At 42.1% G+C, this 27,952-nt stretch overlaps 1 protein-coding gene across 4 annotated transcripts in view; it reads left to right on the forward strand.

Moving 5' to 3' along the window:
• The window catches only part of CPQ (carboxypeptidase Q), a 161,782-nt gene extending 135,220 nt beyond the window's left edge, over positions 1-26,562 (forward strand). For 2 of the 4 annotated variants that reach the window (XM_063327242.1, XM_063327243.1), the window contains one exon: positions 24,274-26,562. In XM_063327242.1, the coding sequence (XP_063183312.1) occupies positions 24,274-24,434 (161 nt within the window). In that variant the 3' untranslated portion in view covers positions 24,435-26,562. The remainder of the gene's footprint in view (positions 1-24,273) is intronic. The other 2 variants (XR_010070054.1, XM_063327244.1) reach the window with 2 other exon arrangements.
• Positions 26,563-27,952: the final 1,390 nt, after the last annotated feature.

Genomic DNA, 27,952 nt, shown 5'->3' on the forward strand with positions numbered 1-27,952 from the left:
CAAAAATTGTCAATAAATTTGCTCCTGCCACTCGCCTTGTGAATAGGAGAATATGCTCTGTCTCAGAAAAGAAACACTGAAAATATCTAACTGAAATTCTCGTTTGGATTTGGGGTGTGGTTGTTTTTATTCTGGCTGTGCCTCTGAGAGGAATATTAATTCGCTATTGTTTGCTGCGTAGGAAAGCTGAATTCTGTTTCTGTGGGTGGGAATATTCCTTTCATATGGAAGCATTTGCCATTTGTTGATCCTAAAAAACCGAGTGTCCTACATTAACACACAGACCTCAGTGTTAACATGTTAAATATGCAGTTTCGAAGTACAAGTTAGTTAAGCCGTATTCCTAGAACTGTCCCTGACTTCACTGAAGCTCATGCAAATAATGAAGAAGTAGGAAAAAAAGAAAAGGGTTTAATTTGTGTTCTGTAAGGAAGTTGGAGGTGGAAAGTGTTTGCCAATAGAAAAGTGTGAAAGTTAAAAGTGATTCTTTCCACCTTTTTTTTTTTTCACCTTTTTGGAATTTGACTGTATGAAAAATAAGACACATTCATAGTGTGGAAGTGTTGGGAGATTTCTCACCAAATGTGCAATGATCCAGAATGGCTGTTAGGAACAACAGCAGAAATATCTGTAGGTTCATGGATTTAATTCCTGGAAAACAAACTGTAATGGCTACAGTATTAAAAACTGAATAAAAAATAAACCGTTCAGTAGCATTCCAGGAAGACCACGTGTAAGCTGCTCTTGATGGGAGAGACACAGGTTAAATCGATTAAGATCTGGCTTGCAGCTCTCCAAGTAGTTTCCTACATGAAGTCATTTGATGAGTGTTTCTAATAGGATTCTTCAGGGCTTGGTACATCCTCAACTATTCAGAGTTTCCACTGGTGGTTTGGAATCATGTTTAAAGTTACAAGAAAACAAAGCTGATGTAATTGCTATTGGAATGATAAAGAATGATGAGAACAAGCTGACCATCCATCCAGGGAGAGTATGTTAGCGTGAGTCCGCTCTGTCCACTTTGGTCACACCTTTCTTGTACTGCAGTCCCAAAAGAAGATGCAATATTTAGAAGAAGTCACTTCCTTGGACCTGTTGGCTACCCTATTGCTGATGTAGCCCCACACGTTACCTTTATTGCCACAAGGTCTCCTTGGTGTCACTTGTCCAGCAGGGCCTGCAGGTCCTGTTCTGCAGAGCTGCTACCCTGCTAGTGCACCTCCAGCCCATACTGTTGCAGTGGGTTGTGTTGTTCCACTACAGGACTTTGGTTTTGTCTTTGCTGAATTTTATGAGGCCCTAGTCAGGCCATTCCTGGATTTTGAGCCCTCTGAACAGTAGCTCAGCCTTCCTGCACACAAAACCGCTCCTTCCACAAATTTAATGAAGATGCAGTCCATCCCTTTCATCTGAGTCGTTGCTCAAGATGCAAAGGGTACTGGCTTGGTATTGACCCCTGAGGGTCACATCACTCACAACCAGCCACCAGTTAGACCTCAAGCTGTTGATGGGCTACCCTTTTAACACAGCGGTCTGGACAGTTTTCAACCCAATTTTATTCCACCCCTCCGGTCCGTAATTTTCCTGGGGACTGAGGTTAGTTTGTCTGGCTTATAGTTCTCTGGATCCTGCTGCCTTTTATTTTACAAGCATAACATTTGCCTTTTTTCAGTCACTGGGGGCTTCTTCTGATTGCCACAACTTTTCCAAGATGATAGAAAGCAACCTCTGGCGGCATTGACAAGCTCCCTCACACAGCCCATCCAACCCCATTAATTTTTATACGCTCCATTTACTTAATCCCTAATTTGATTTTCCTGTACCATGGGTAGTACCTGTTCCCCCTTCTCACTAACTCTGCTGCCAGGCAGAACCTGAGAGTTAAAGTTTAAACCTCAGCAATTACTTTCTTACTACTCTTTTGTTACTCATTATAGCCAATGTAGCGAATAGTACAGCACTTCCACAGCATTTTTTTCCTAAGCAGTCTAAAAGTTTTACATGGAAAGGGGGCTATAAAAACATCTTGACTGGCCATGCAGGGCACATTGGAGGTTTGAACCAAGTATGTTTTTGATCCAGGATCAGGAAGCTTTTTAGTGACAGACCTTTAGATGGTACTCAGAAAACTCGTCCCTTCCTTAAGCAGCAAACACATCAGGCTTGCATTTGCAGGTGACATTTTAGGTGTAAATGTCTGAGGCTTCTGAAGAATGCTTTTGATAGTAGACCTAGCTGAACAAATACAAAGCTCAGAAATCATTTATAGAGACATCTTCCTCAAGTTCAAAATTATTTCAGTGGCAATCTCTCCAGGACATGGTGAGCATTTATAAACTTCAGAATGGGAACCCTTCTGTCTGTCTTCAAAACTGATTTTACACATTTGATCTACAGTGCTACTGAATTTCTGAAGAGCAGAATTTATTGAGCGCCAATTTTTCTTTTCACAGATATCTCTCTTTCCAGTGGCATTATATGTGTTTTCATGCAATAATTCCAGTCAATTCCACCATGGAACAGACCACAGAAAAACTGAATATACATTTGTATTTTGTAGTGGCAAATCCTCAAGAAAGGACCATGGGCTGCGTAGGAAGGCAAGAGAGAAGGTATGGGATTACTGTTCCGGCTCTGGCATCAGCTGCTGACATCACCAAACAATTTATGCTTCCCCAGTTTCCCTAATGCGAGCAGCTACCTGGGGGGTGCTGAGGAGCTGCTTTTTGTCTGTAAGGTTCAATAAAGAGGAAGAGGTCTGTAATACCTTCCTAATTAAGCTGGTCCATCTTCTGCTGGAGTCATCAGACCTTGCATTTATTTAGCACAAGAGCAGCTTTACCTGATCAAATGTTGTGAATGCGTGTAAAGAAAATAGCAGTGTACGTGGAAAGAGCTTCCTACAAATGTATTTTAGGGACATGTAAACGAAGCTGTTTGCAAGGACAAAGCATGCACCTCAACATGAGCAGCAGTTTATTCAAGTTCTCCATCCAAAGTGCCAGAAAACCTAATTAAGAGTTATTATCTATCAGGGCCGGTCTGTCCTCAGCTCTCGGCTGTTTGCAGTGCCCGTGACAGCGCTGTCTCAATCACCATGTAGGGCTTGGAAATCCACCAAAGAAAATGGGCACTTTTCCTGTTGCTCAGATTTTGAAACAGTTCAGTTCTATTAACTGTATTAAACCCAAGCAATGACCTTCTTGGACAGCAGAATTTTTGTAGTTGTTGCTGCTGTTTTTAAAGAAAGCGAAAGTAGAGAAGTAGCTGAAAGCAGGGATTTTCAGTCTGAAAGCAGATCTCCAGACTCCTGAGGGATTGTGGATTACTCCTAAAAATGTACAACTTCATCTGCTCCTAAGAAGAGAGCAAGTTTGTTGTCAGTGGGCTTAATCATCCATCTGTTGCCAGTTGGGATCATCCGTGTGTTAGAAAATGTTTATGGATTTTAAAATTGGAAGCAGTTGAAAACCAATAATGTGGCATTCTGGAGGGGAAAGAAGTTGAACAGCTTGGTTTCTCAAAGAGTAGATTCTCCATCCCTACGACCAGAGACATGAGGGTTTACAGTACTGGTGTTTCACAGCTATCCCAAATTCCCGTGGGAATATGTAACATACAAACACCTCACTGGCTGGAAGCTACTGAAAGCAACTTACAAAAGTACATTAGAGATACAGGACAGAAAAACTAAAATTACCTGAGGACAGAGGTTATTGTGAAGAATCTTAAAATAAAGTGGTTTTACCTAAAGGAGGGACGTCTGGATTGCCTGCCTGCTTCCCCCCCTCCCCAAACCCACAGCAACAGCAACCAAAGGAGACTGGAAGGTGCTGGGAGCAGGCTGAGAAATGTCAGTGCTCGGTTGCCCATCTCTGAGCAGATGTGAAGGAGCGAAAACTAAACTCAGCACTGGTGAAGTCACAGAACTGATTTTCAAAAATTTTTATGCCTTGTACTCCTAAACGGGAAACTTGTAGAGGTAGGACTTTTAGCAGTATTTTCCACACGCACATGCATTGCAGTTCATGTGTAATATTTAGGAGCAGGACATGTTTCTGATGTAAAGTTCTTATTTCTGAGCTGTTCATAAAATGCAACGAGGTTTCTCCAGAAATTTGATGTCTAGTTTAATGCTGCATGCAAGGACCACTCAGAATAGGGATCCTGAATTTCCCTCTGCCTCGAAGGCCAAACCTGGCTGTAGTCGTGGGTCAAGTCAAGCGCCAGAGAAAGATTTGTAGCCTTTAAGGAGCTATTTCAGAAATGCGTACAAACAGATGAGATTTCAAAGACTCACAGAGCTGGCACGAAGGTCTCTAGAGAGCCTCTAAACGTCCACCGTTCCAACATGGTCTCACCAATGCCTGGGTCATTTCTTTCACGTTTGTTTATTCTGTTCTTCAATACTTGCTATAATGGAAACATCATAGACCAACAGGTCTGTCCCAGTGCTATTCTTAGTGCTTAGGGAGGTTTTTCTAGTATCTAACCTAAGTCTTTCCTACTGCAAATTAAGTGCATTAGCTCTCTTTTCTTTGCATTATGAACCCAGAGACATGGTAATTTCTTTCCTCTTGCAGCAGTTGAAGTTCAAGTTGATTTTTTCCTTTCTTGCAGTAGTTTATCCTTGTCCCTACTGATCAACATCCTGGGGTTTTTTAAGTGTCTCCAGTTTGAGAAGATCGCTTCACAAATTCTCATCTTGCCCTCAGTGTCCCTGCTGTACGTCCCTGGTTGGTGTCGCCTCTTAGGAAGACTCTGCTCCATCGTTGTGGTCTATAATGAAAATATCGAATAGCCTCAGACCTTTGTGGTGCCCCACTCCTTCCCTTTTTTACTCCCTAAGTACACTGTCCATCCAATTTGGACCAACCCTATAATATACATAATTTTCTTTGTCTCTTCTGGTGTCCTCAGTGAATAACATAACTTTGAGCTTTTGTACCTGTTTTATGGGATCAGAAAGTTAGTCCAAAGTGAGCCATCACGTATACTGAGGTGATGGATCATACTATATTCTGGTAGCATCTGGAGATCACAGTGCTTTTGTGACTGGCATGAAAAGCATTGATCCCAGGTGTATGTTTCGGGGTTTCTTTGTAGTTAGAATGCATTGCAGAAGTAGTTTCTGTGGGTGGATTAGCTTTTTAAGCCTTTAAGGAAGGAAAGATATTGAGAAATGTTGATTTGCATAAACGAGAACTATTTTGATGAAATTGTAATAGAAAATAAAACAATGGTGAATTCCACTAAGAACAAACAGTTAAAATTTAAAACAATTAGAGAAACTATTCCTTAAGGTTTTTATTTCACATATGTATTAAGTCAAGAAAACGTGCATGATTGGAATATTCCATTTTACTGTTTTATTCCACTTTGTGAGAATAGTTTAGGGTGTCTTTTATTTTCATTTGAGTTTGGAAAAGACAAAAGCAGAATTGTGTCATTTGCTGCAAAATGAAAAGCCTGGCTTTTCCCAACTCTGCCTTTCATTGTCTGCCTGTCTTAAGGATTCCATGAAACTGCAGTTCTTTGCATCATGTATTACTACAACAAGACAATATGGGTTACAAATTATTAGTTTGATCAAAGCAAAACAGTCCTTATACTGTACAAGCTACTCCCTGGAAATGAATGCAGACACAAACCAGCTTAGTTCCGGGTTTTATCAAATTGTCCAGTCATATCTTTAGGTGGAATTCACCACCAAAACTATCATCATCTCTGGAAAAAAAAATGAAAAGTACATGAGAGATGTATGTGAAAGGCAGAGAAAAGGTGAATAGTTATCCTCTATAATATATTATAGATAGTGCCCTATTACATTATAGAGAATAACAATCCACCTTTTATAATACACCTGAAGGATCAGGGCATCAACACTAACCAGAGAACAGACTTGCGGCAAAAGGACATGCTTCTGGACAATGGATAACTAATGAAGGGAGGAAATCAGCACCACAAGATGTTTTGGAGGCCAGGATCAAACACAGAATCATAGAATCATAGAATGGTTGGAGTTGGAAGGGACCTTAAAGACCATTGAGTTCCAACCCCCTGCCATGGGCAGGGACACCTCCCACTAGACCAGGCTGCTCAAAGCCCCATCCAGCCTGGCCTTGAACACTTCCAGGGATGGGGCACCCACAGCTTCTCTGGGCAAAAATATAAATTTAAAACGGATGGACTACTGCATGGGAGAAAGGTCCAGCAAAGGCTGTGCAACAGTGATAGGAATGCGAGTTCCTGTTCAGGAAGTTCATGAACTCTTGACGACTGAACACATGTACTGAAGGAAGAGACTCTGTTTCTCCTATTCTTTCTCACAACATTGTCTGCTATCAGAGACTGGCTAGAAGACTGGCCGAACTTTTGGTTTTTTTCCCAGTTCAGCTATTTATATGTTCTGAGTAGCGCTAGTCTGCGTATAGTCTAAATAGCCCTAAATAATCCGGGTAGGCAGGCTCACAGCACTCTTTACAGTCAGTGGCCCTTTAGATGCAGGAATGTTCTGCGTGTTGTTTAAAGTGTTAGGTGTAAGTTATAATGCAGTGTTTCCTTTGAGCCTTTGTTTCTGTATAATATAAATCCGAGGCCCTCGTCCTGCCGCTGGGTGCCTGCAGCTTCCCACTGCGGCGCTTGGCCTGAGCTGAAAGGCAGCATAAGGCAGATGGGAGGGGAAAGGGGAGAGGGAAGATGAAGGGGCTGGGGTAGTGCTGTGAGTCTCAGGCTTTCAGCTTTCCAGGCTAGCTACTCTCAAATGAAAGCATCTTTTAGTTGGTTTCTAGGTTTAGGCCAGAGACAAGCAGGAAATAGTAATGATACCAGTGATCATTATTGGCTCCTTATGTATTGTTTATGTTCTGTGCCTTAAAAGTGCTAACCAAATCTGCAAGCAGATAAGACATTTCAGCAGCCCTTCACTTCCAAATTACAGAGACTCTGAAATAAGCTGAATGGGTTTCGACTGGAGGGCTACAAAGATGATCAGGGGAATGGAGCACTTCTCTTACGAGGAAAGGCCGAGAGACCTGGGTCTGTTTAACCTGGAGAGAGAAGACTGAAGATGGGATCTTGTCAATGCTTATCAATATCTAAAGGGTGGGTATCAAGACGATGGGGCCAGACACTTTTCAGTGGTGCCCGGCGACAGGACAAGGGGTAACGGGCACAAACTGGAACACAGGAAATTCCATCTCAACGGGAGGAAAAACTTCTTTACTTTGAGGGTGGCAGAGCACTGGCACAGGCTGCCCAGAGAGGTGGTGGAGTCTCCGTCTCTGGAGACGTTCAAAACCCACCTGGACGCGTTCCTGTCCAGCCTGCGCCAGGTGACCCTGCTCTGGCAGGGGGGTTGGACTAGATGATCTCCAGAGGTCCCTTCCAACCCCTGCCATTCTGTGATTCTGTGAAATTAAAAGAAAAAAGATTATTAGTGTCTTTTCATTTGTATTTCAGAGCAGAATTAGGGCCCTGTGTACCTGTAGCACATACAGATACCACCTGAAGAAGTCTTTAGAAAAATACTGCTGAAGGCTGGGCAGTTGTTGGCTTTGTAGCCCTTGGGCTTTCAGTGGTGCGCGTCACGACTGGCCTGGGGCCTTGCACGAATAGCAGCCCCTGGAGAAGCAGGCAGCGCTCTTGTGGGCTGCGGTATGTGCCTACACAGTCTGTACCGGTTTCAAGCAAACCATAGCGCGGTCTCGTTTTGTTGTCTCTGTGGACAGCCTGCGCGCTGAATGCTGCAGAAATAGATGGTCACTAACGGCTGAAATCCCTAGTATTGGCAAAGCCGAGGTTCATTCTTGGGCTGTTCTTTTTCCCCCATGCTGGGGAGGTTCACGGAAGTGTCAGGGCCAGCCTTGAAAATGGTTATTAGCTCTCCAGCCACCATTGCTCTGGAGCCCGTAGCTGGCGGCGGTGTGAAGGAGACGGGCCCTGGCAGGGCAGCGCTCGCCCTCTCGCTGCGCCGGAGCGCGAGAAGCACAGGCCGAACGCGTCAGGGCTGCGACGATCCGCTGCCCCGGCTTCTTTTCTTGGCCCACACAGTTTTAGCCCTTCTAACTTCCAGCTAAGAAGCAGATTTCATGGTGCAGCTAAAACTAATCGACAAATTTTTGGACATCTTAATCTTGAAAACGTCCCAAATTATACACGTCTTTAATTTTAAATCCCTAAGATGTGCTAAATGGGAAGCATTGAGGAAAGTTAATTAGTGTGCCTGCCTCTTCCTAATTACTAATGAGTACTTTTCTTGTCCACCAAAACCTGCTGGCTGGATTTTAGGGCGGATGTTAATGTGCAGTTACAATTAAAAGCACATGCACTGGATGCTGCTGAAGCCTCCAAGTGCTCTGCATTTATTTCTTTTATTTCAGGACACCTGGGAGGAAGAAGGGATCATCACACAGTTAAAAATGACATTTGCTTTCTTTCTTCTTTTCCATGCAGCTCCTCTCTTTCAGTCAGATGAGTAGCTGCCAGGAAATCTGTTAATGGTAAAACGATTTTGAGACATGGTGCAGTGTTTTTGAGAACATTATCTTGGTGTCTGTAAAAACTTCTTCACTCAGTATACTCAACCTAGTAACAATTTCATTTCACTCTCCCTTGGCCCAAGTAATGACTTCAAGTTCCTAATTAGAGAGCCAGTGGGAAGGGACTGTGCGTGGTCCTGGGGGCCTGAGCTAAGAGAGCACTCAGAAACACTCCTGTAATAATTTAACAGGCGTGAGAGCTGCTGAGCCAGCTCTCCTGCCTCCGTGGAAACGGGCAGGATCGCTGCTTCGTCCGTGTCGTGCCTTCGCCTCCCCGAGCTGTGCAAATCGTGGCTGAGGCCCCCCTCTCAGCCCTCCTTACGGCTTACCTGGGCAAAAACATCTGCCTCCCTGTTTTAGGTGTAGAGCATCCTTTCTGCGGCAAAAAAAAAGGACAGTATTAAATACATATCCCTGTCATGGATAGCATTATTCCATGCCTTTTACTGCTTTTCTCCGGTCGTTCTCTTTTCCTTTTTCATTTGCAGTGCATTTTAAATTCATTGAGACAGGAAAAAGTGTGATTGCTCTTTCATTGTTTCAAGAGGAGGGTATTTGACTGCTCCATTCGGTAAAATAGATGGCTGTAAAGGCACTGCGGGTGCCTCTTCTAATTCCAGATAAGCCTTAGGCTCTCGATACGCAGCACAAGACAGAATCTAATTATTGAAGTAATTATTATTGCCTTCTCTGCTGCACTGTGTTTTTCCAAGCCCAGAGCCACCTTTGGGGTCACAGCTGTGGACCCTGCTGGCAGCGGTGGGGACGTGATGGCAGTCTGTCAGCCTGGGAACGATTTGACTGTACTTACCTGGAATGAGTTACTTATTTAAAATCTCACTTGTCTATTTTTTGACCCTGAAAAGAATATGTGACAATGGAAAGTTTTCCCTTCTTCACTCAATGCATTCTGATTTCAATGGCTGCATTTCTGAAAAGGTGGTGCTTTTTTTTTCCACCTCTTCTGCGGAACCTGATACCAGCTAAGTCTGAGGTTGGGCTACCCAGGACTAATAAGAGCTGCTGGTTTTTCTTCTATGTCAGTCCTTGTAGGAGTGGAAAACAGAAACTATTCAACCAATGATCGTGCAAGACCATTTTGCAACAATGGATTTTAAAGAGAGAAAAACCAACCTCTTTTTCTTTACTATCAGATGCCTTTCAGTTTTAAAGTGAAGATGTAACAGTAAAATGAGGATGTAAAAGTAAAATAAATATTGGCCAGAGTGTAAAAATTTTTCACTCAGATGCTATTTTTAGGTAAGACCTTTAATTCCAGTTTGACTGAATAGTCATTGCAGTCCTTTTCATTTTGCAGCATGCCATTCTATTTAGCAAGTGTACATTTGGCTCCTGGAAGTTTTTAAATTACATATGGGTTGTTGTATGTTTATGTATATGTATGTGCATGTCTTTGCTGTGTAAAAAAATTCTGCAATTTATGTACTTGAAAGGAACCAATTGTCATATCTACTCTTTTCCAATGAAACCCGAGTATTTTGAACTTTTTGATTGACTGGAAGGTTCCTCTATATTCTCAGACTTTTCTTAATAGAATAAGAAATATTTTAATTGATTAAGAAGTGCGTATTAGTACAGCAATCAAAAGAAAGGCAGGTTGGTGAGGACAGAGGTCTAAATCCATCTAATCTGGGTTTAATGTCCCAAGTGCTGGTCAGATTGGATTCTGGTTATGAAAACTTGCATTTGGGGAGCCTCCTATGAAAGGCAAGTGTAGCAATGCGGAGATTAACATTTTTTGAAGGAAAGCATTAAAATTCTAGCTTCTCTCTATTAAAATCAGTATAATCATTCAGCAATAATCTTGCATCACTTATTCTAGGTGATTAACTGCTGTCATCACTTGGTCTTTTTCCCCTTTGACTAGGCTGTAGGCGGTGTTTGCATGTAACACCATAAGCAGCTTTACAATAGCGTGTTTGCGCTTGATTTCTTTGACTACATCCAAATCGAAATGGCTTTGATTTATCCAGCTGTAAACACTGGTCTAAGTTTTATCACGGTCACAATATATCAGAGGGATGGTAGGAGTGTTTAAACTAACAGAGGTTTGTTTATTCTATGCTGTGTAGAGTCTGGTCACTGTTATCAAATTATCTACGTTGTATGTAAAGCGCAATGTCATTTGGAGCTGCTCATGAAATTTTTGTAAAAGCTGCACTGAGCAATACAAGCATATCATTTAAAATGGGACCTTGGACACTTTTATTCCCATATGGTGAAAAAGATGTATTGATTCTTGAACGATGCAATGATGTGATTGTGATGGAGATAGTCAGGTGGCATCTGGAAGAGGATTTTCAAAGCTAGGCTTGCAGCTTGGCATTTGGGGCAGCTGGACACGCTGGTGCCTTGTTCTGCTTCTGTAAAGTTGCACCCAACCAGTCTTTGCCTTTTTTTTTTTTTTAAATGTGGCCATCACCCATATAGATTTAATTTGAACGAAAACAAAAAAAACCCAACACAAACCTCAAATTAATAAGCAAACAGCATGTTCTGTGCATGTTAATACAGAGAATGCAGCAAGCCTGTCTTTAAGGCAGATGCTATTTCCACTAACTGGTATGACTGAGGCTCTGTCGCTGAAAGCAAGCAAGTTAACCTTTCAACTTAAAATTGATTGTTGGCTTCTCTTAGTGTTCTTTCTAAGCTTGTATAACTTCTCTTTCATTCTGAATATATTTGCATTTTGACAAGTCACTCACATGGCAAAATAGCTATCACAGCAGCCCAAATTTACAGGTTGGAAGAATCATGCTAGTTAGGGACATTGCTTTATTTACTCTGTCATCTTCTAGGATGAGTTCTACTGTGTGGATTAGCCAGACCCCACATGCAGTTAGTGATACGCTGCAGAGTCAGAGCAGGTGGGAGGAATTTCTGTCCTTCCTTCCCTCCCTGTAATTTCTCCTTTTCTTTTCTGAAAGGGCCCCATGTAATTTCATGAAACATGGAAACAGAGAAAGATTCTGAGATTGCAAACAACAATGTTGCGGCAGGTGTCTTCATTGTACCTTAATTCTTCCTTTTTTGTTAAAATATGTTGTTTCTTTGCAGCTTTGCTGACAAAAATATGCAATTTATTGCTTAAGAACATTGAATCGTTAAAATTGCTTATTTTCCTTCCTGCTACTTTGTGTTCACAGCCCATGGGACAACATGATCTGTAGACCAGAGTGGGAAGGATTACTGCAGCTTTGTTTCAGAAATGGCTCAAAACTCCCAGATCTGAACAGCCCTGAACCTTGTGATAAGATCAGATCTGAACTTTGTTTCAAGTACCTCTCTTGTTTTTCTATTAATAATGAACTAGCTAAATATACACTGATTTGTAGATCAAATGAAAGAGCTATTTCATCACCAATATCTGGAGCATCTAACATTTATTAGGAAATAACTTACATAGGTTTAAAACTCAAGTATGCATTATGACCTGGACAGGCTGGAGAGCTGGGCAGAGAAGAACCTAATGAGGTTCAACAAAAGCAAGTGTAGGGTCCTGCACCTGGGAAGGAAGAATGCCAAACACCAGTATATGTTAGGGGCGGACATGCTGGGAAGCAGCTCTGAGGAGAAGGACCTGGGGGTCCTGGTAGACAGCAAATTATCCATGAGCCAGCAGTGTGCCCTTGTCGCCAAGAAGGCCAATGGCATCCTGGGCTGCATAGGGAAGACTGTGGCCAGTAGGTCGAGGGAGGTCATTCTCCCCCTCTACTCTGCACTGGTGAGGCCACAGCTGGAGTACTGTGTCCAGTTTTGGGCTCCCCAGTTCAAGAGGGACAGGGAACTACTGGAGCGAGTCCAGCGTAGGGCAACCAAGATGATTATGGGACTGGAGCACCTCCCTTATGAGGAAAGGCTGAAAGAGCTGGGACTCTTCAGCCTGGAGAAGAGAAGGTTGAGGGGGGACCTGATTAATGTTTACAAGTACCTAAAGGGTGGGTTTAAGGAGGACGGGGCCAGGCTCTTTTCAATGGTTCCCAGCGACAGGACAAGGGGCAATGGGCACAAGCTAGAACATAGGAAGTTCCGTTCAAATACACGGAAAATCTTCTTTACAGTGAGGGTGACAGAGCACTGGAACAGGCTGCCCAGGGAGGTTGTGGAGTCCCCTTCTCTGGAGATTTTCAAGACCCGCCTGGATGCAGCCCTGAGGGATGTGCTTTAGGCAATCCTGCTCTAGCAGGGGAGTTGGACTAGATGATCTCTAGAGGTCCCTTCCAACTCTGAAGATTCCGTGATTCCGTGATTCCATAATCAGAGTAACAACAGATATTTTGAAGGGTATTTTATTACCGTAGTCATAGTATTCTTCCAGCCTTGTCTAATGGTCTTACATCTAAAATCCACCATGACCTTGAAGAGTCTGATAATCTCAATGGGGTATGACAGTAAAGAGACAGTTAAAACCATTGCTCATCCTGTTGGTGTGGTTGTATAAATGCACAGTTGCTGTTTATGTGATATAAAATATAACAGACTTGCAGTTTGCTTAGGATGTTTTACCTACAGCAGGGTGACCGTTTATTTTTTCATAACTAGTTAAGCACCAGGATGGTCATTAGCAAGCTTTGTTCACTATCGGGGCAGAAGAGAGCTCTGCTTAGTTGGGTCTGATGAATATTGGTATTTCTGGGGGTCAGCTACCTGCTGGGGACAGCCCTACAGGAACTTCGTGATTAAATATCCGGTTGTGATCCTATCTGGGAGAGGAGCTTAGAGCCCGAAGGGAACTTCAAGGGAAAGCCACATGTTTCCTCTCCATCTCCAGCATCCCCTGGGAAAGCAGACCTAAAGGGTTGCGTTAAGTTGGATTGTGACTTTGGCTTAGGAAATAGCTCCATTGATTGTAAAATACATGGAAGCTTCTTGAACTGATTGAAGTGTAAGTGAATGCAAACAGTTGCTACAGACAGAAATGCTGCTCAAAACCCCAATATGTGGGTCATTCTCACAGTTCCCTCTCCCCACATCTGACCTTCAAACCATCCAGAAGGTGACTATTTCCACCAAATCTCTGGGGTGGTTTGGAAGCTGTTGGCACAGGGTGGAACAAGTGTCTACCACTGGGCATTAGCAAGAAGCTCTTTGGCTAGTAGAGAGCAGTGAAGAAAGCCCTTAGAATCACAGAATCTGAATTTTCTAAGTTGGAAGGGACCTTTCAGATCATCTAGTCCAACCATCAACCTAACACTGGCAAAACCCATCACTAAACTATATCTCTAAGCACTATGTCTACCCCCTTCAATACTTTGGGTTTCTAAGCAGGTTTATAACAACGGCTACTCTACACGTAGAGACATACAGAAATGCATTTGGTTAGGAAAGATGGTTTACATGGGTCGGGGTCTTATAAAGTAATTCACTTGACCCTTGTGTGTGACATTTAAAGTTTAATGCCATTAAAATAAATCACATGCTCAAACTTTAACTGCTTTGCTGAGCTGAGGCATAAACAAACACATGAAAAGGAATTCTAAATTAGAGAAAGTGCCAATTTTGCAATGACTTTCATCCCTCTTACACTATGTTTAAAAGAGCATGCAAAATATAAAGCATGTTTAAATCCAATGACCAATTTTAAAACTATCAACTTTGGTAAGTAGTTTCTACATAATGTATGTAGCCATATGTTAAGTAGTCTCTACATGATATATGTAGCCATATACCTCATTTTAAAGACAGCAGAAATAAAGTAAACTATATTGAAATATACAGCATGTATACATATATATACAGACATCTAATACAGGTATATAACTCTTCTAAATTGAAATGCCCTAAGTAGGGAATCCCCTAAATAGGGATCTGTGAATCACCAAACCAGGGTAGTCACAGACCCAAGATTAGGGCTGCAAAGACAGAAAATACAAAAGTAATGGAAGAGTCCGTGTAGCTTTTGAAGAAAGAAGTCATGCCTCACCAATCTAGCAGGGCTTTTTCAGAGGAGTTTATAACCGTTTTTGTAGTTGGATCTGGTCAGCAAAGTACAGTTGAGTCTTCAAAAGCTCCTGGATCAAAGACCTTTAGAGAAATAAGCTACGGTGAGATAAGAGGTATTTTCCACTTGCAGAGTAATACCTGATTAAAGGGAGGTAGAAATAAATTGTCAGTCTTCATAATGGAGAAAGGCTTTATTAGGCTGCACAGACACATTTTTTTGGGGACTTTGGATGTTTGTCAAATTCAGTGTTAGCTGCAAAGGGAGTGAATAGCAAGTTTGCAAAGTTTGCTGATGACTACTACAAATATTTCATATCAAAACTAATGCTGACTGTGAAAATGTGACAGTAATCTCATGCTAGAAAATGCCAAAGTAATACAACAGCCAGCGACATTTCATTGTCAATAAATGCAGAGTATATGGGCTATGCATACACAGCAACAGGATCCAGATGAGTTGTTGTCAAGAAGAAAGATCTGGGAATCACTGTGGATAATTGTCTGAAATTGTCAACTCAGTAGTGGTTTGGTTTACCAACCAGGGATGGTAAAAAACAGTGTTTCGCACTGCCAGGGAAGGAAAAGGGAAGGAACAGAAAGCATCCTTAGGTAAGGTGTTATGGTACGCCGCAGTCACATCATAAATCCGTTCACACACTGGCGTTTGTGGGCAGCTTGGGCTTCTTGTTTCAGGAATGGTGAAAGAGAATTAGAAAAGGGAGAAGAAGAGTCATCATCTGCCTGTATCTGCAGAGATATTAAATAGCTTCCATATGAAGAGGAGTCTTCAACTTGGGAAAAAGCTGCGGAGATAGGGTGTGATAAAAATGTATTAAACCATCAATGCTATGGAGAACGTGAACAAAGAAAGGCAGGGTGCTACTTCTGCAGCTCATGAAGCGAGAACCGTAGCGTGCCCCCATGAAATGCTGGGGGACACAGTGCATTTTCTCAGGGAGCTGTGATGGGCAGAGGTGTAAATAGATTCAAAAATGGGATTAGTGAGCCTGTGGAGGATCTCTCCATCAGAAGTAGCCAGACGGCAAGCGTGGGGTCGTGTTTGGGCAGTGCTTGGCTGTTCAATACCCCGCTAGAAAGACTCACCCTTTTATTTTCTTTTTTTTTAAAAAAGAGCCTTGCTGATTTAAGACAGAGGGCGGACGAGTGGAGGAAGAGCTTCTGGTGCCTTTTACTGTTGAAGCTTCATCTGTTTGTTGGGGTTTTTTTCCAGTCAAGTGCTGTTTAGGATATTATTTTAGAGCCTAGTCAACCTGTGCTCTATGGACTAGAACAACTTCCTTCCCTGAGACCTCATTTCACAGGATTTTATGCGAGTTTAGATTGAATCCCCAGCTGTCACCGGTCCTTTGCCACAATGAGTGAAAGGTTAATGCGTTGCAAAAGTAACTGTGATAATCCTGAGCTGTAATTTAGTCTGTTTAATGTATCCAGAGGATTAATACTCAAATGCATTAAGCAAAGCAAGAAATAATGCACGCTTCATATTGTCTCCCTTACACTGTAGTCTCATTTAATTAGACACTGAAACAACCGACTGAAAGCTTTCCCTCTGCCTTGTTGTTTGAATCATGAATTTTAAAGACTTTTGAGAGAATGACTCAGGAGGTGAAACAGCAGGGCTTCTGATGTTATTTATAAGCTCTGTACTGGAAACTATTTCAGTGTCTGCAGCCATGAAACTCAACTAACTTAGCCTGTAATTTCATCATTTGAGACTAAATGACAGGAGAACTAATGCTGTCAGCGCTCCACTAAACAGCATTAGCATTCTCCATTGCCTCTGCTTACTTGAAAAATGGGTAATGAAATAATTGGCATTAAAGCCAACTATCAACTACAGGTTATCCCACGAAAGAAGAGGTTAATATGGGCACCAAAATGCATGCAATACAAGTCTGCAATAATTGGGTTTTCATTACAGTAATAGTTCTGCAGGGCTGCAATTAAGCGAGGGCGGCTCTCACAAAACATCTGTGTAACACCTCGTGCAAGCAGGCGGGCGCTCCGCGGGGCATCCGTGCAGCACCGAGGAGGCTGTGGCATGGGACAGACCTTCCAGCCATCCCATCCCAGGCAGAACTGCTGTTGCAGCAGGCTTACTGCCTGACCATTTAATATTTGTGACTTTGTTGGGTTTTAAAAAGACACAAAATGAAAATAAAAAAGAGAATTAAGTGATATTCCTGTTTATATCTTTTATCTGTTTCTTTTCCTTTGGTAGCTCTTTGACACATACCCTTTGAAGGAAGAATCACGCGTCTCCCCACCTCTGCCCTGCAGTTTTGGCCTTTTAAAATGCCCGAGGCAGCTCCCGCTATGAGAAGAGAGAGGCTGTTGATTCTGTTGCCGTAGGGACACATGTGTACCCCACACCCGCGGTTCATAGGAGCACAAAGCTGAGTTAGCACTCTGGCGTGAGGAGGGGAATGCTTGTTGTCTTCAGTATTTTTTGCTTCCCTGGTACATAGCAGTTTTTAACTGCGCTGAAGGTTGTGATGCCTCTTTTTTTTCCCTAATTCCAAGTACTTAGTGTAAAGGAAAAGGACATATATATTTCCTCAGGTCTTGCTTTATTTCCGAGGCATTGTAGTTTCTTAGTACATTCCTGAATAGGGTCATTGGCATTAAAAAGTCCAAGACTGGAATAAACTTGGCAAGGAGTTTTCCTTATTTCTTAAGGAAAAAGCAGGAAACAAAAGCAATCTTTAATAATGGGAATAAAAGGAATCTGTCTTTTGTAGCCAGAAAATCACTGCAGAAATAAAACTAAGTTTTCAGATCAGGTGTTTGTGTTATCTTTGATAGTGCACAGATTTGTTTTGACAGGGAGATGAAGCTCGAACACATAGGTACTTGGAAGATGCAAGAGATGCACATAGTTATCTTGCAAAGCCTTTCTTTTAGCTTCATAGACTTTTGGAAACATTGAGCAAAATATTCCTTGTTAAAGCATTTCCAACTTTGCTGTTAGGAGGTAGTACAGCTCACTCAACAGGGCACTGGCCTAGGCTCAGATGTCTGGCATCTATTCTTTTCTCAGCAACTGTGAGAAAATGAACGTGCCATTTCATCTCTGCATGCCTCTTTCATCCTGCAGTCCCTCTTGTCTGTTTAGCGTGTATGTTCTTCTGAGCTGGAGTCTTTTTTATTTGGAGAGGTATATATACTGTGCAAAATCGTGGAGTGTCAATTCCGTCAGCTTCTCTAGGGACTACTGTAAAATGAAACCTGAAAAAGTTATACATTATTGTAATTCATTAGCATATTAATTTATATAATTTATATTCATTATATAAATTATTATTAATTATATAAACTTTATTAATAAATAATATATGGCAGTGTACATGTAGAGGTCAGTATCCCAAAAATCTAACTGTAATATTGAAGATTCAGCACACCCAAGAGAGGTTACACAACCAGTGGGGAATTTCATGTCGTGTTTGAAAGTTTCGTGGAATAGTTGTGTTGCGAAGTTTACTTGAAAGCAGACAACTGGAAAACCATTGATAGGGCTGTACAGCAAACATATATTGACTTCAAGACTCCTATTTGGCTTGCTTTGGCAATTAAATGCTATTCAGGATATAAAAAAAGAAAGAAAATGTAGGGAAGAATGTAATGCAAAACATTTTACACTGAAAAAAATACTCGGGAGTTACTATATGCTATCCCCCTTGAAGATATCTGTGTTTTAAGGAGACAGCCTTTGTGATCATTCTGATAATCAATAACTAATTTTCTGTTCATTGTTGGCACAAATTACAATAATTTTAATGCTTAAATATCTGGCATTAGAGTTTAAACTAATGATGACTTATCGCAGGAGTGCATATGAAGGCATTAGTGCCTGACAGTGATTGACAAGAAGCAGTGGTCATCATTGACACGCTCATCATTCATTTTGTGGTTTATTCATCCTCTTATCTCAATAGCAGCATCGTATCTCCTCAAGTCTGTAAGAAAAAAATGCGGCAGACAGTTTATTAATGTGTGAAGAATTGGTGTTTAATGTGGACATGTTGTAAGGCAGGTAAATATTCTGGTCATCAGCTAATTAATATTCACATTGTGCATTTCATGCTGAGATCAGAAGCTAGAAGGGATGGGCTGTTTTTCAGAATTCCTCCACGTGTGTGTGTGCATTCTCATGAAGATACTCTTACACAGCTGATTACTGAAAATACATTGTCAGTATCAATTACCAAAGCAGCTGCGCAGTGCATCAAATCAGGTATGAAATAGCTGGTTATGAAGAGACTCACGAAAGAAGTTCAGGACAAGAATGAGCTTGACTTGAAGAATTTGTTTATGGTGTGTCAGTTATAAGAGATGTCTGAATGAGACAAGGAGATGGCACCATGGGTTAGAGAGTCCCACAGAAGAGTTGAGAGTGGCAGGCACCTCTTCAGATCATCTCGTCCAACCGCCCTGCTCAAGCAGAGTCAGTTGTAGCAGGTTCCCCAGGACAATGCCCACTCAGGTTTTGAGTATCTCCATGGATGGAGACTCCACAACCTCCCTGGGAAACCTGTGCCGGTGTTTGACCACCTTCTCAGTAAAAAAGTGTTTTCTGGAGTTCAGATGGAATTACGTGTGGTTTTTTTCATGGTCATTGTTTCTTGTCTTGTCAGTTGACACTGCAGAGGAGAGCCTTGCTCCCTCTTCTTCATTCTCTCACATCTGGTGTTTATACACACGGATGAGATACCTCCTGAGCCTTCTCTTCTCCAGGCTGAACAGCCCCAGCTCTCTCAGCCTTTCTTCATACGAAGGTTGCTCCAGTACCTTAATCATCTAAGCGGTCCTGTGCTGGACTCCAGTAAGGAGCTCCAGATGGGTAGATAGAGACATGTCATTTCTGGAGATGGTGCCCCCAGTGCAGTGGCACAGGAGTGGCATATCTTACTCCTACTCTGTGAGTTAGACACTATCTGGGGCTAGGAAACAAGGTCCTGATGGTACGTTCATAACAGTGCCTCAGGCAAGTCACAAAGAGGACAAACAGAGAAGGTGGCAGGATTGGCAACGGTAGCAGCAAAAGGTTGACAGACAACAGTTGTTACGTTTGGTTGTTGCTTCTGGTAACAGTGACCATAATTCACATTAACAAAACAAAAAGCAATGGACAGCTTTGGTGCAGCTTTATACCATTGTGTTATTTTTCTCACAACTACATGACAGTGAACCAATTCCTGAAGAAACACTTGCGCTTGGTGGCCAAGCTTGGAAGATGGCAAGTCTTAAAAGAAGGTGCAGCTCTTGGGGAAGGGAAAAGGGGTCAATAGTATTTATATTTCAATTGTGTGTAGCAGGCCTGCAATACCTAGTATCAATATTTTTCCTAGGAGCTGGATTTGATCCCAGGACGCCTGCCTGCTGTGCTGAGGGGACCCCTCAGTGACTAATGATTTCGTCAGCTCAGATGACACCAGTATCACCCCAAGCCCTAGAGTGCGATCTGGGTTTTCAAGGCATTTGGTCACAAAAGAACATATGCTGGTTGTGCATATTTTTAGAATTATTACATTTATGGAGTAAGTTGATCTGTTTGGCAAGTGCTGCCCTGCTTTATAACCTGAGGACAAAATGGGTTTCATCTGCAGCCTGCTCAGCGTGCACTAATAGGTTAGGTATAATAAGGAAACAATCTCAGAAGGAGTCAAAAGCAGAAAAACAAAGCACAATAAAACCACAACAAAGAAACCAGAAAGCCCAACCCGAGAAGTCAGAGGCATTACTGAGTGTTTGCCTCTGACCCTACTTACACAACTGTTTCTCACAGAGGGCAGGTAAGGCGGTGCCTCGCTGCGACAAGGAGAACCCTGCTTGGTGTTCCCCAAACACAAACGTCGTGCTAGCGAATAGGGGACTGCTTGGCTCCAGCAGCTGCTCTGGACATGAGAGGTATCTTCTCTGGACCCTCGGTCAGACCCATGGCAAGGGGTCCCACCAGGCAGCTGGGGGAGCACAGGTGGCACTAGATACCTGCCGTTAGGCAACTGAACTGGACCACTCTTCTAAAGAGGGTTTCCTGCCACTCTGTAATGGAACGATGAATTATCTTTTTATTATCTTATTGAAGCTGCAAATGATTAATTATTTTGGGTTTTTAATTTCCAGTATTTTTGATGCATTCAAATAATAAGTACAGCATTTTTGGCAGCGGTTTTTACCATCCCCTGTTTCCATGCCACAACATCTACTACATCCAGCTAGAAGCAGTTTCGCAGTGTTTGTTCCTCATGTGATTTGCATCACTGTGAATGTGAACAGACTGAAAAAGGACAATTAAAGAGGGTCGTTTGGCAAACGTCCCCTTTTTTTTTTCTTTATGGGTGTTCTTGCTCTGCAAACGCGGGAAAGCAGCAAAGCACATAAAATGTGACAGTCGAGCACCCAGCCCGACGGTTGTTTTTCTGTTTGAGTATTGGTTCCACCTAGAATTAAATACATACCTACGTAGCACCTCCCATCTGAGGATTTTAAGGCACTTAATTAGACCTTTCAGACTCTTGTAAGGCTGTGGCTAGCATGGAGACGAATGGGTAATTTGTAGCAGGTCTACCAGACGTGGCTACTCATCTGTTTTACTTGACTGCTAGTTTATATAGCTGGCAAAAATAAAGCTCCATTTGTTACCAGCTCTTGTTCCTGAGGGAAATGTTACATAGTAACAACAGAAAAAAAAAAAAAGCCTCCTTTAGGTCAATTTTATGTGAAAGAACAAAACTGGAGCAATTGGAATTTTAAAACTTGCGTCTAGGTGAATTTTTCCAGTTTCTTTCAAGCTTCTGGAAGTGGTATGTTTGGCTTCCCGGCAAGTTTTGTTTGAGAAGTGTCAATAATACAGGGACTATCGAGGATGCAGTTTGGTCAGCCAGCCGATGGACTTTGAAACCTCACTGTTTGAAGCGTTATGCGGAGTCCTTCTCTCCCCGCCCCGCCTTCCGGAGGATGGCTGCTTGCGCTCACAGCCATGCTTCTTCTGATAGTTTTTTAGAAAAGGGGCTGTAGGATCCCACGGGCTTTATTTAGGTAACCCAACATGACTGCAGTCCACAGAGCCGCGCAGAACTTCCCTCTTCGTGGTCGTCTGCAGGGGTTGATCTTAGTCCTGGACGTATTTGCTGGCAAAAGGGTGCTGCTCAGTGTCTTGCTGCAGCCTGGTGACCTCTGGAAGCCATAAGTGTCTCCAGGCAGCTAACATCAACATGGAGAAGTCTCAAATTTGGAGCAGGAGACATGAAAATTACTTGCAGTCATATCTGTGCCCTAGGTTGTTTCATGTCTAGAGGCTTGCGTAGGGCTCTCGGCTGGAAACTGTTCTTGTGCTCAATGCCAAGAACATGGATTTTCACTTTTGTTTCTAATTGTGTAGGGTAAAACTGCTTTCTTAGGGTCTTTCCCTTAGTCTCACAAGATGTTTGCAGGTCATTGACTTCAATGCTAGCCCAAGACATGAAAGAGACAGCACGGCCAGTTTAGGGTGCCTTCAATATTCTCTCTCCTCACACACTCTGATGTTTCTTGTGCAGTCATCGCTTGATGCCAAAGCCAGCTCATTTTCTGATTTTTAAGATCAATTCAGAGAAACAAATCTGTTTCAGCATTTCAGGGAGTTAAACGTTACTAAATAAAGGATGTTTATCCTTGTTCCATTCACAGACATAAAACACTACTCGGTAAATCTATAGTTACTATGATTACTGAAATGTCTACAACAAACTCCAGGCAACCAATTTTTGTCTTGAGTCTTATAAAAGTGTTCAAAAATTGTAATGGCTTTGCCTCAGTGGCTTAACTTCTAATGTGTCTGTAGTGCACAAGTCCATCAGTTAAAGAATTTATCATAGTTCAGCCCTTTTATGGTTGTATATATTTAAAAGAATTCAGAATCAAATTTTAAAAGTGAATACGAGTTGACATAAATCCAATGCTAGAATTACTGGAACGTAATTCAGCACCTGTAACCTACCCGGTGACTTCTGTGGGATTGCATTGCCTCAAGTCAGTAACAAACAAGCCTCTTAGGAGCAAGAAGAGCTTCTTATAATAAAATCAGTCACAATACTGTATAACCATATGCTACAGCATTTGGTCTTTCTGCGTACCATCTCTCTCATGAAGGGATCTTAATCTTGGATGGAATTATAAAATGCATTACCTTTCTCTTCCTTTTCTCTAAAATAGCCGTGAAACAAGTAGTCCAAGTCAGTTCCCATTACAGCCACAGAAACATGCCTGTTAACCACGGTGAGAGCTGGACTCCGTCCTGAATGGCTATATGAGTGATCAAAAGATATGTATTACAGGAATGTACAGTTACGCTGTGAGAAATTTTGCTTTCATTCTCTTCAAAGGCTTCAGGCATCTCAGGGAAACCAAGAAAAATCATAACTGTAAGCCTTATGAGCACACATGAGTTTATCAAAGCCCTCATCATCTCTTACTGATTTCCACTGCGTGTAAATAAATACATGAATAATTTATTTACTTCATCTTTATAATCAAACAGTCCGGGGGGTTTTCTTTCTGTCTTACTTGGCACGGTAGGAGTAGCCTCAGTCAGTGTTTCCGCCTGGGGCCCACAGCTCGTACTCATGAATTCGCATCAGTGCTTGTTCTCCGGGCTGGATGACCAAGCGAGGTGGGGGTCCACTTGTGCTGGGTGGGAGCTGTGCACCTCCTAGCCCCGATCCGCAGGCAGACCAAGGGCATCAACGCAAAGGAATTGCAAGCAGTGAAGCGGCATGGTGGGGGAAAATTATTTTCCAACTTTGGGGTGGAGTTCTGTTATGATGAGAGGGTTGTTGACATTAAACCAAAGCAGATGGAGGCTGATAAAACCAGAGAAGAAGAGGCAGAGATAATGAACTGGTAAAGGAAAAATTGCAAGGGGACAGGGAGGCAGAGAGGGTTGGTGGCGACCGGACCAGGCGGAGAATGGCCAGCGTGAAAATACCCCACTGCTGTCTCTGCTGCAGCGCCTGGTGGGGCAGCAGCTTCTCTGCCTCCTCTGGGCTTTGGTTTGCCTTGGGGCCTTGAGTAATGCCTCACCGGCATTATTTGTGCTTCCTGAGCCCACCTGGGCTGGGGAAGAGTAGTCCTTTCCCTACCTGTGTGCCCCCAGAGGGAGTCAGTTATTCCTGAATGGGATGAACTGTGGTTTCACCCAACTTGCTTCTGCCCTGGCTGATGAGGACTCCTGACTGCGAGGGTCACGTAGTCCTGGGCTGTCTGGGTTACCCAAGGTTATCTGGAAAACTGCTCTGAAACAGCACATCCTTGTGATGAGCAGAGGCTCAGAAGCAGAAGCAAATTCCAAAGCTTTCCCCAACATAAATAACAGCAAGGAAAGGATCCATAACTCAGTTGTAACTCCTCATCGGAGCAGTGGGATGAACGGAGGAAGCACTGCTGCAAGTGGGGTCACTGTAGGGATTTTCCTGCTTGGGCTCTGGTAGTCGTAGAGGAAAACGGATACATACTGTTGCTGAGGAAACGAGTCTCCCGGGGGAAGGTCGGCTTTTCCGCGGTGTGAGTTTTTGCTGCCTCGTGCTCACTCAAGTCAATTAACCTAAAACCTACAAACTGCACACACCACAGCTCTGTACAGTTGTTACATGGAGCTTTATACAGCTGCATGTGGATTTAATCACAAACAGCCCAGGAATGGATTCAAGTTTATATTCCTCTTTAAATATTTGTATTGCTATAATGGAATATTGCCCGTTTTTCTCTGTAGGTGCCAGCTTGCGTGATGACCTCAGTAAATACTTCTGGTTTCATCATTCTCAAGGGGACACGATGACAGTTCAGGATCCAAACCAGATGAATCTCTGTGCTGCTGTTTGGACTGTTGTCTCCTATGTAATTGCTGACATGGAGGAGATGTTGCCAAGGTAATAAAACAGTGAGAAAGAAGATGTCTGTTCTTCAGTAAAGATTGTGAGTCCACTAATGCATGTGGTCTACAGCTGTGGGAAATTCCATTTTTCACCCTGATTTTGTGCATTATGATGTCTGTTTTCCTCAAAGCACATGCTCTTTAAAACATTCCTGTTTCTTTTTACTGTTTTGATATCTTCTGTTTGTGCTTTTCACTTAAAATTTCTTCTTTTAAGTACTTTTTAGATTTCTGGTGAAGGTGTGATACCTCTTTGACTACGATATAATAATCATTTCTATGCAAAGATCCTGTGCAGCAGGAAAAATATGCCAAATAAATTTGTTGCATCAGAATAATTAATGAATTGAGTTAGCGTGCACGTTTGTGGGTTTGTTTTCTGTCTTTCACTCTATGCATTAGGATGATGTACTATTAATAAAACAGCTATTTCTTTTTACTCTCTTAAGATAATACTGCAGATTCTATATGGCTTTCAGGTTACAGGACAAATTAAACTTGACTGTTTTAATGGTAATATGTGGTAAAATGGTCAAATAATGGTCAAAACGCTAAAATAATATGGCTTTTAATGGTTCGTTCCGCTCCCATTGTTAAATCCTACTGAAGCCTTCATGCGAGGCTCAGATAAACCAGGACACCGAGGGCAGGAAGCCAACCGCAGGACTCCCAGATCTCCCGTGTTTCTTCAGGCACCTCCCCATGGAAAGCTGCGTGTGTCCTTTTCTTTCTGATGGAAGGCTCACCGTAGTGACATGCAGAGAATTTCATATGGCAGTTTTTCTCTGAAATGCCGTGATGTTTCAGAAATGACATCACAGCTGTGATTTGTGACCTTTACTACGTGCCAGCTGATATCCAAACTAAGTGTAAGAGCAGATTTCGATTCAGGCTGCTGAAGCCATTCCCAGCTTCCCTTTCTTGCTGGGGTGCCCGCCCCTGCTGGAAGCCAGGTGAGAGGATACTCGTACATACGCACTTTGACGGGGGAATTAATCTGGGAATTTGATTCTTGCATACTTTGGGTTTTTTGGGTTTGGGTTTTTTTCCTGCTCAAAGATTATGAATATTCAGATGAGTTTCAAGGGTATCTGTAGAGAAGATATAACTGGTGTTGGGGAATATTTTAAGGCGTATGATTTCTGCTCATTTCTTTGTGACTTGATCCCTGCTTGTGCTTTTAAATTTTACAACAAACAAATTTACTGATGTGAATAACTGCTGCAATATAATCAACACCAAACAACTAACAACACGGAGGATTAAACCAAACGGCAGGCAATGCCTGGTGCTGTTAATCAGTTTTGTAGGTGAGCAATAGCTGAGTGATGAGCCATTCATTTTTATAGAATTAATAACCATGGTATCTGTTTACCATGATAATAGTGGTTTTACATCAAATTTATTAAATATTTCAATTTTCCCTCCAAATCATTTCAGGAACATAAAAGCTGCTTGGAGATAGTCTGCTCTTTCTTTTAAAGAACCATTGTTGAAATAAAGTTAGCAAAAATTTCCTCTGCTTTCAAGGCATGGTGCCTGTGCTTGTTTTTTCTGATGTGCTTGACAAGAGCATAGCTGGTGATGCACACCACTGACAGATCCTCAGCTGTCTCTAAATCCAGCCTTTTGACCTTCACAGAACATTCCTGACTGTTTCCTGAACCGCGTTCCACATCTTTTTCCCTCAAGGTATGCCACTTTGTACGCCAGATATTCCGAAGGGTTTTCCATGGAGTTACAGTTATTGTTACAAATCTTAACGTGTGCTAACTTGGAAACGAGATTTATTTGTGTTTTTCTCCAATGCCTCAAGTCAAATGGAGAATCTCTGGAGCCAAGAATACCCTCCGTAGAGGAGAACGCTGCGGTACGCCCGTGGTGCCACAGCACATCCCAAGATCTGCTCGTTGGCTCCTAGGCTACGTAACATAGGCTGTAAGACCGTGATGCCCCTGAAGAAAATTTAACCTTTGCAACAATTTCAGATACACAGTTCTGGAGAGAAGCTCTGCAGAGTGGATTTGGAAAAAAAGGTTATAAATCCAAAATCGCCATCTTATTTTTTTATAAATAGTGAAATTAAAAATCTTTCAGGTCTCAAATTGAAACCCAAAGATCTTTTTACATGTAAAAACAGGTTTTGTTAAAATAAGACATTGTCTTTTTGATTCACCAGGTCTTTTTTGTCTGATCTGTAATAGTTCTCAAATCTAAAAGTTCAGGTGTTCACAGTGCTGTCCTGATAACCAGATCAAATTCAACCAGATCAAATAAATGGAGAGATGCTAATAAATTTCTTACTTTTTCGGGTGGGTTTTTGTACTTTCTGTGCAATAGCTCATCTTTATCCCTTCTCAGTGAAGCAATTACGCTGTTTTAGTTGCTGGCAATTAAACGTATATCGGTTAGTCAATTTTCAATTCGAGAGCACTTCCGACGCGATCCAGGTATGCCAACAGAATTTTGCTTTCCACTTGCATGCCGCCTTTGGTATTTGAGAATCTTCTCAACTTTAGTGGAGAAAGTAATAGCTGAGGATATTATTTATATTACTGTATTACCGTTATTGTCTGGGTCAGCTACCATAAATCTGTGCTTTTCGTAATTACTTTGACGACATTCGAAGAAAAAGGGACCATATGTGCATTTCTCTCCAATAAAATAAAACACTCGCAGCTTTGGACTAGATTGCTTTTTGCCTGCAAAGATCCGTGCACTGAGAGTTGAAGAAACAGCGGTAGTATTTAAATATATGTAAAAAATTTAAATTTCAAATAAAAATTTTCCTTAAGTTATTACAGATCTCTTGCATCTGCTGAGAAGAAGGGAGGCCCCTGGGTAGCCTTGCTTTCTGCTACAACTCAAAGCTTTCAGACATAGTTACAGAGGGATGAGGCCAATACATAATTCATTTACCCGACTAGACTATAGCACAAATGCTGATGAAAAGTCTCTTTTCAATACTGCATAATGGAACGTAGGTAATTTTGCCAGTAATAAAAGAGGAATTGCAGGATAGGAAACTGAGCTGGTGCTTTTGTCCTTCATGTGTCAAGACGTTATTGGAGTTTCGGCGTCTCTTTGAACGATTCGGTTCTATGTGATCCCACAAGATTTTTACATCCCTTAAAATAATTAAAAACAAAGAAAGAGCGCTGTTTCCTGGAACAAGAGATGAAGCGGTGCTTCTTCTGCTGTTACACTGCAAACATCTCTGGCTGTATATTTAGTTAGTATGCTTCCCCCATAACAATTTGAGACATTTCCATTTACCATGAGTAAATATCAAACTGATCTTGATATCTATATCTGTCTCATGAAATATACATACCATCTAAATGTGCCCAAATGATTAATTTACTGCTGCGTAATGATTAGCATAAAAATCTCATCACTGCACAGGATAGAAATGTTACCACTAATTGCTGGTTGAAGTGAACAATGTTTTCTGCATAGAAATTAATGATGCATGCATCGCAGCTCGCTCTTGAATGGAAAAACTCAAGACTTTCTG

This window comes from Chroicocephalus ridibundus, chromosome 2 (assembly GCF_963924245.1).
Source record: "Chroicocephalus ridibundus chromosome 2, bChrRid1.1, whole genome shotgun sequence".
NCBI lineage: Eukaryota > Metazoa > Chordata > Aves > Charadriiformes > Laridae > Chroicocephalus > Chroicocephalus ridibundus.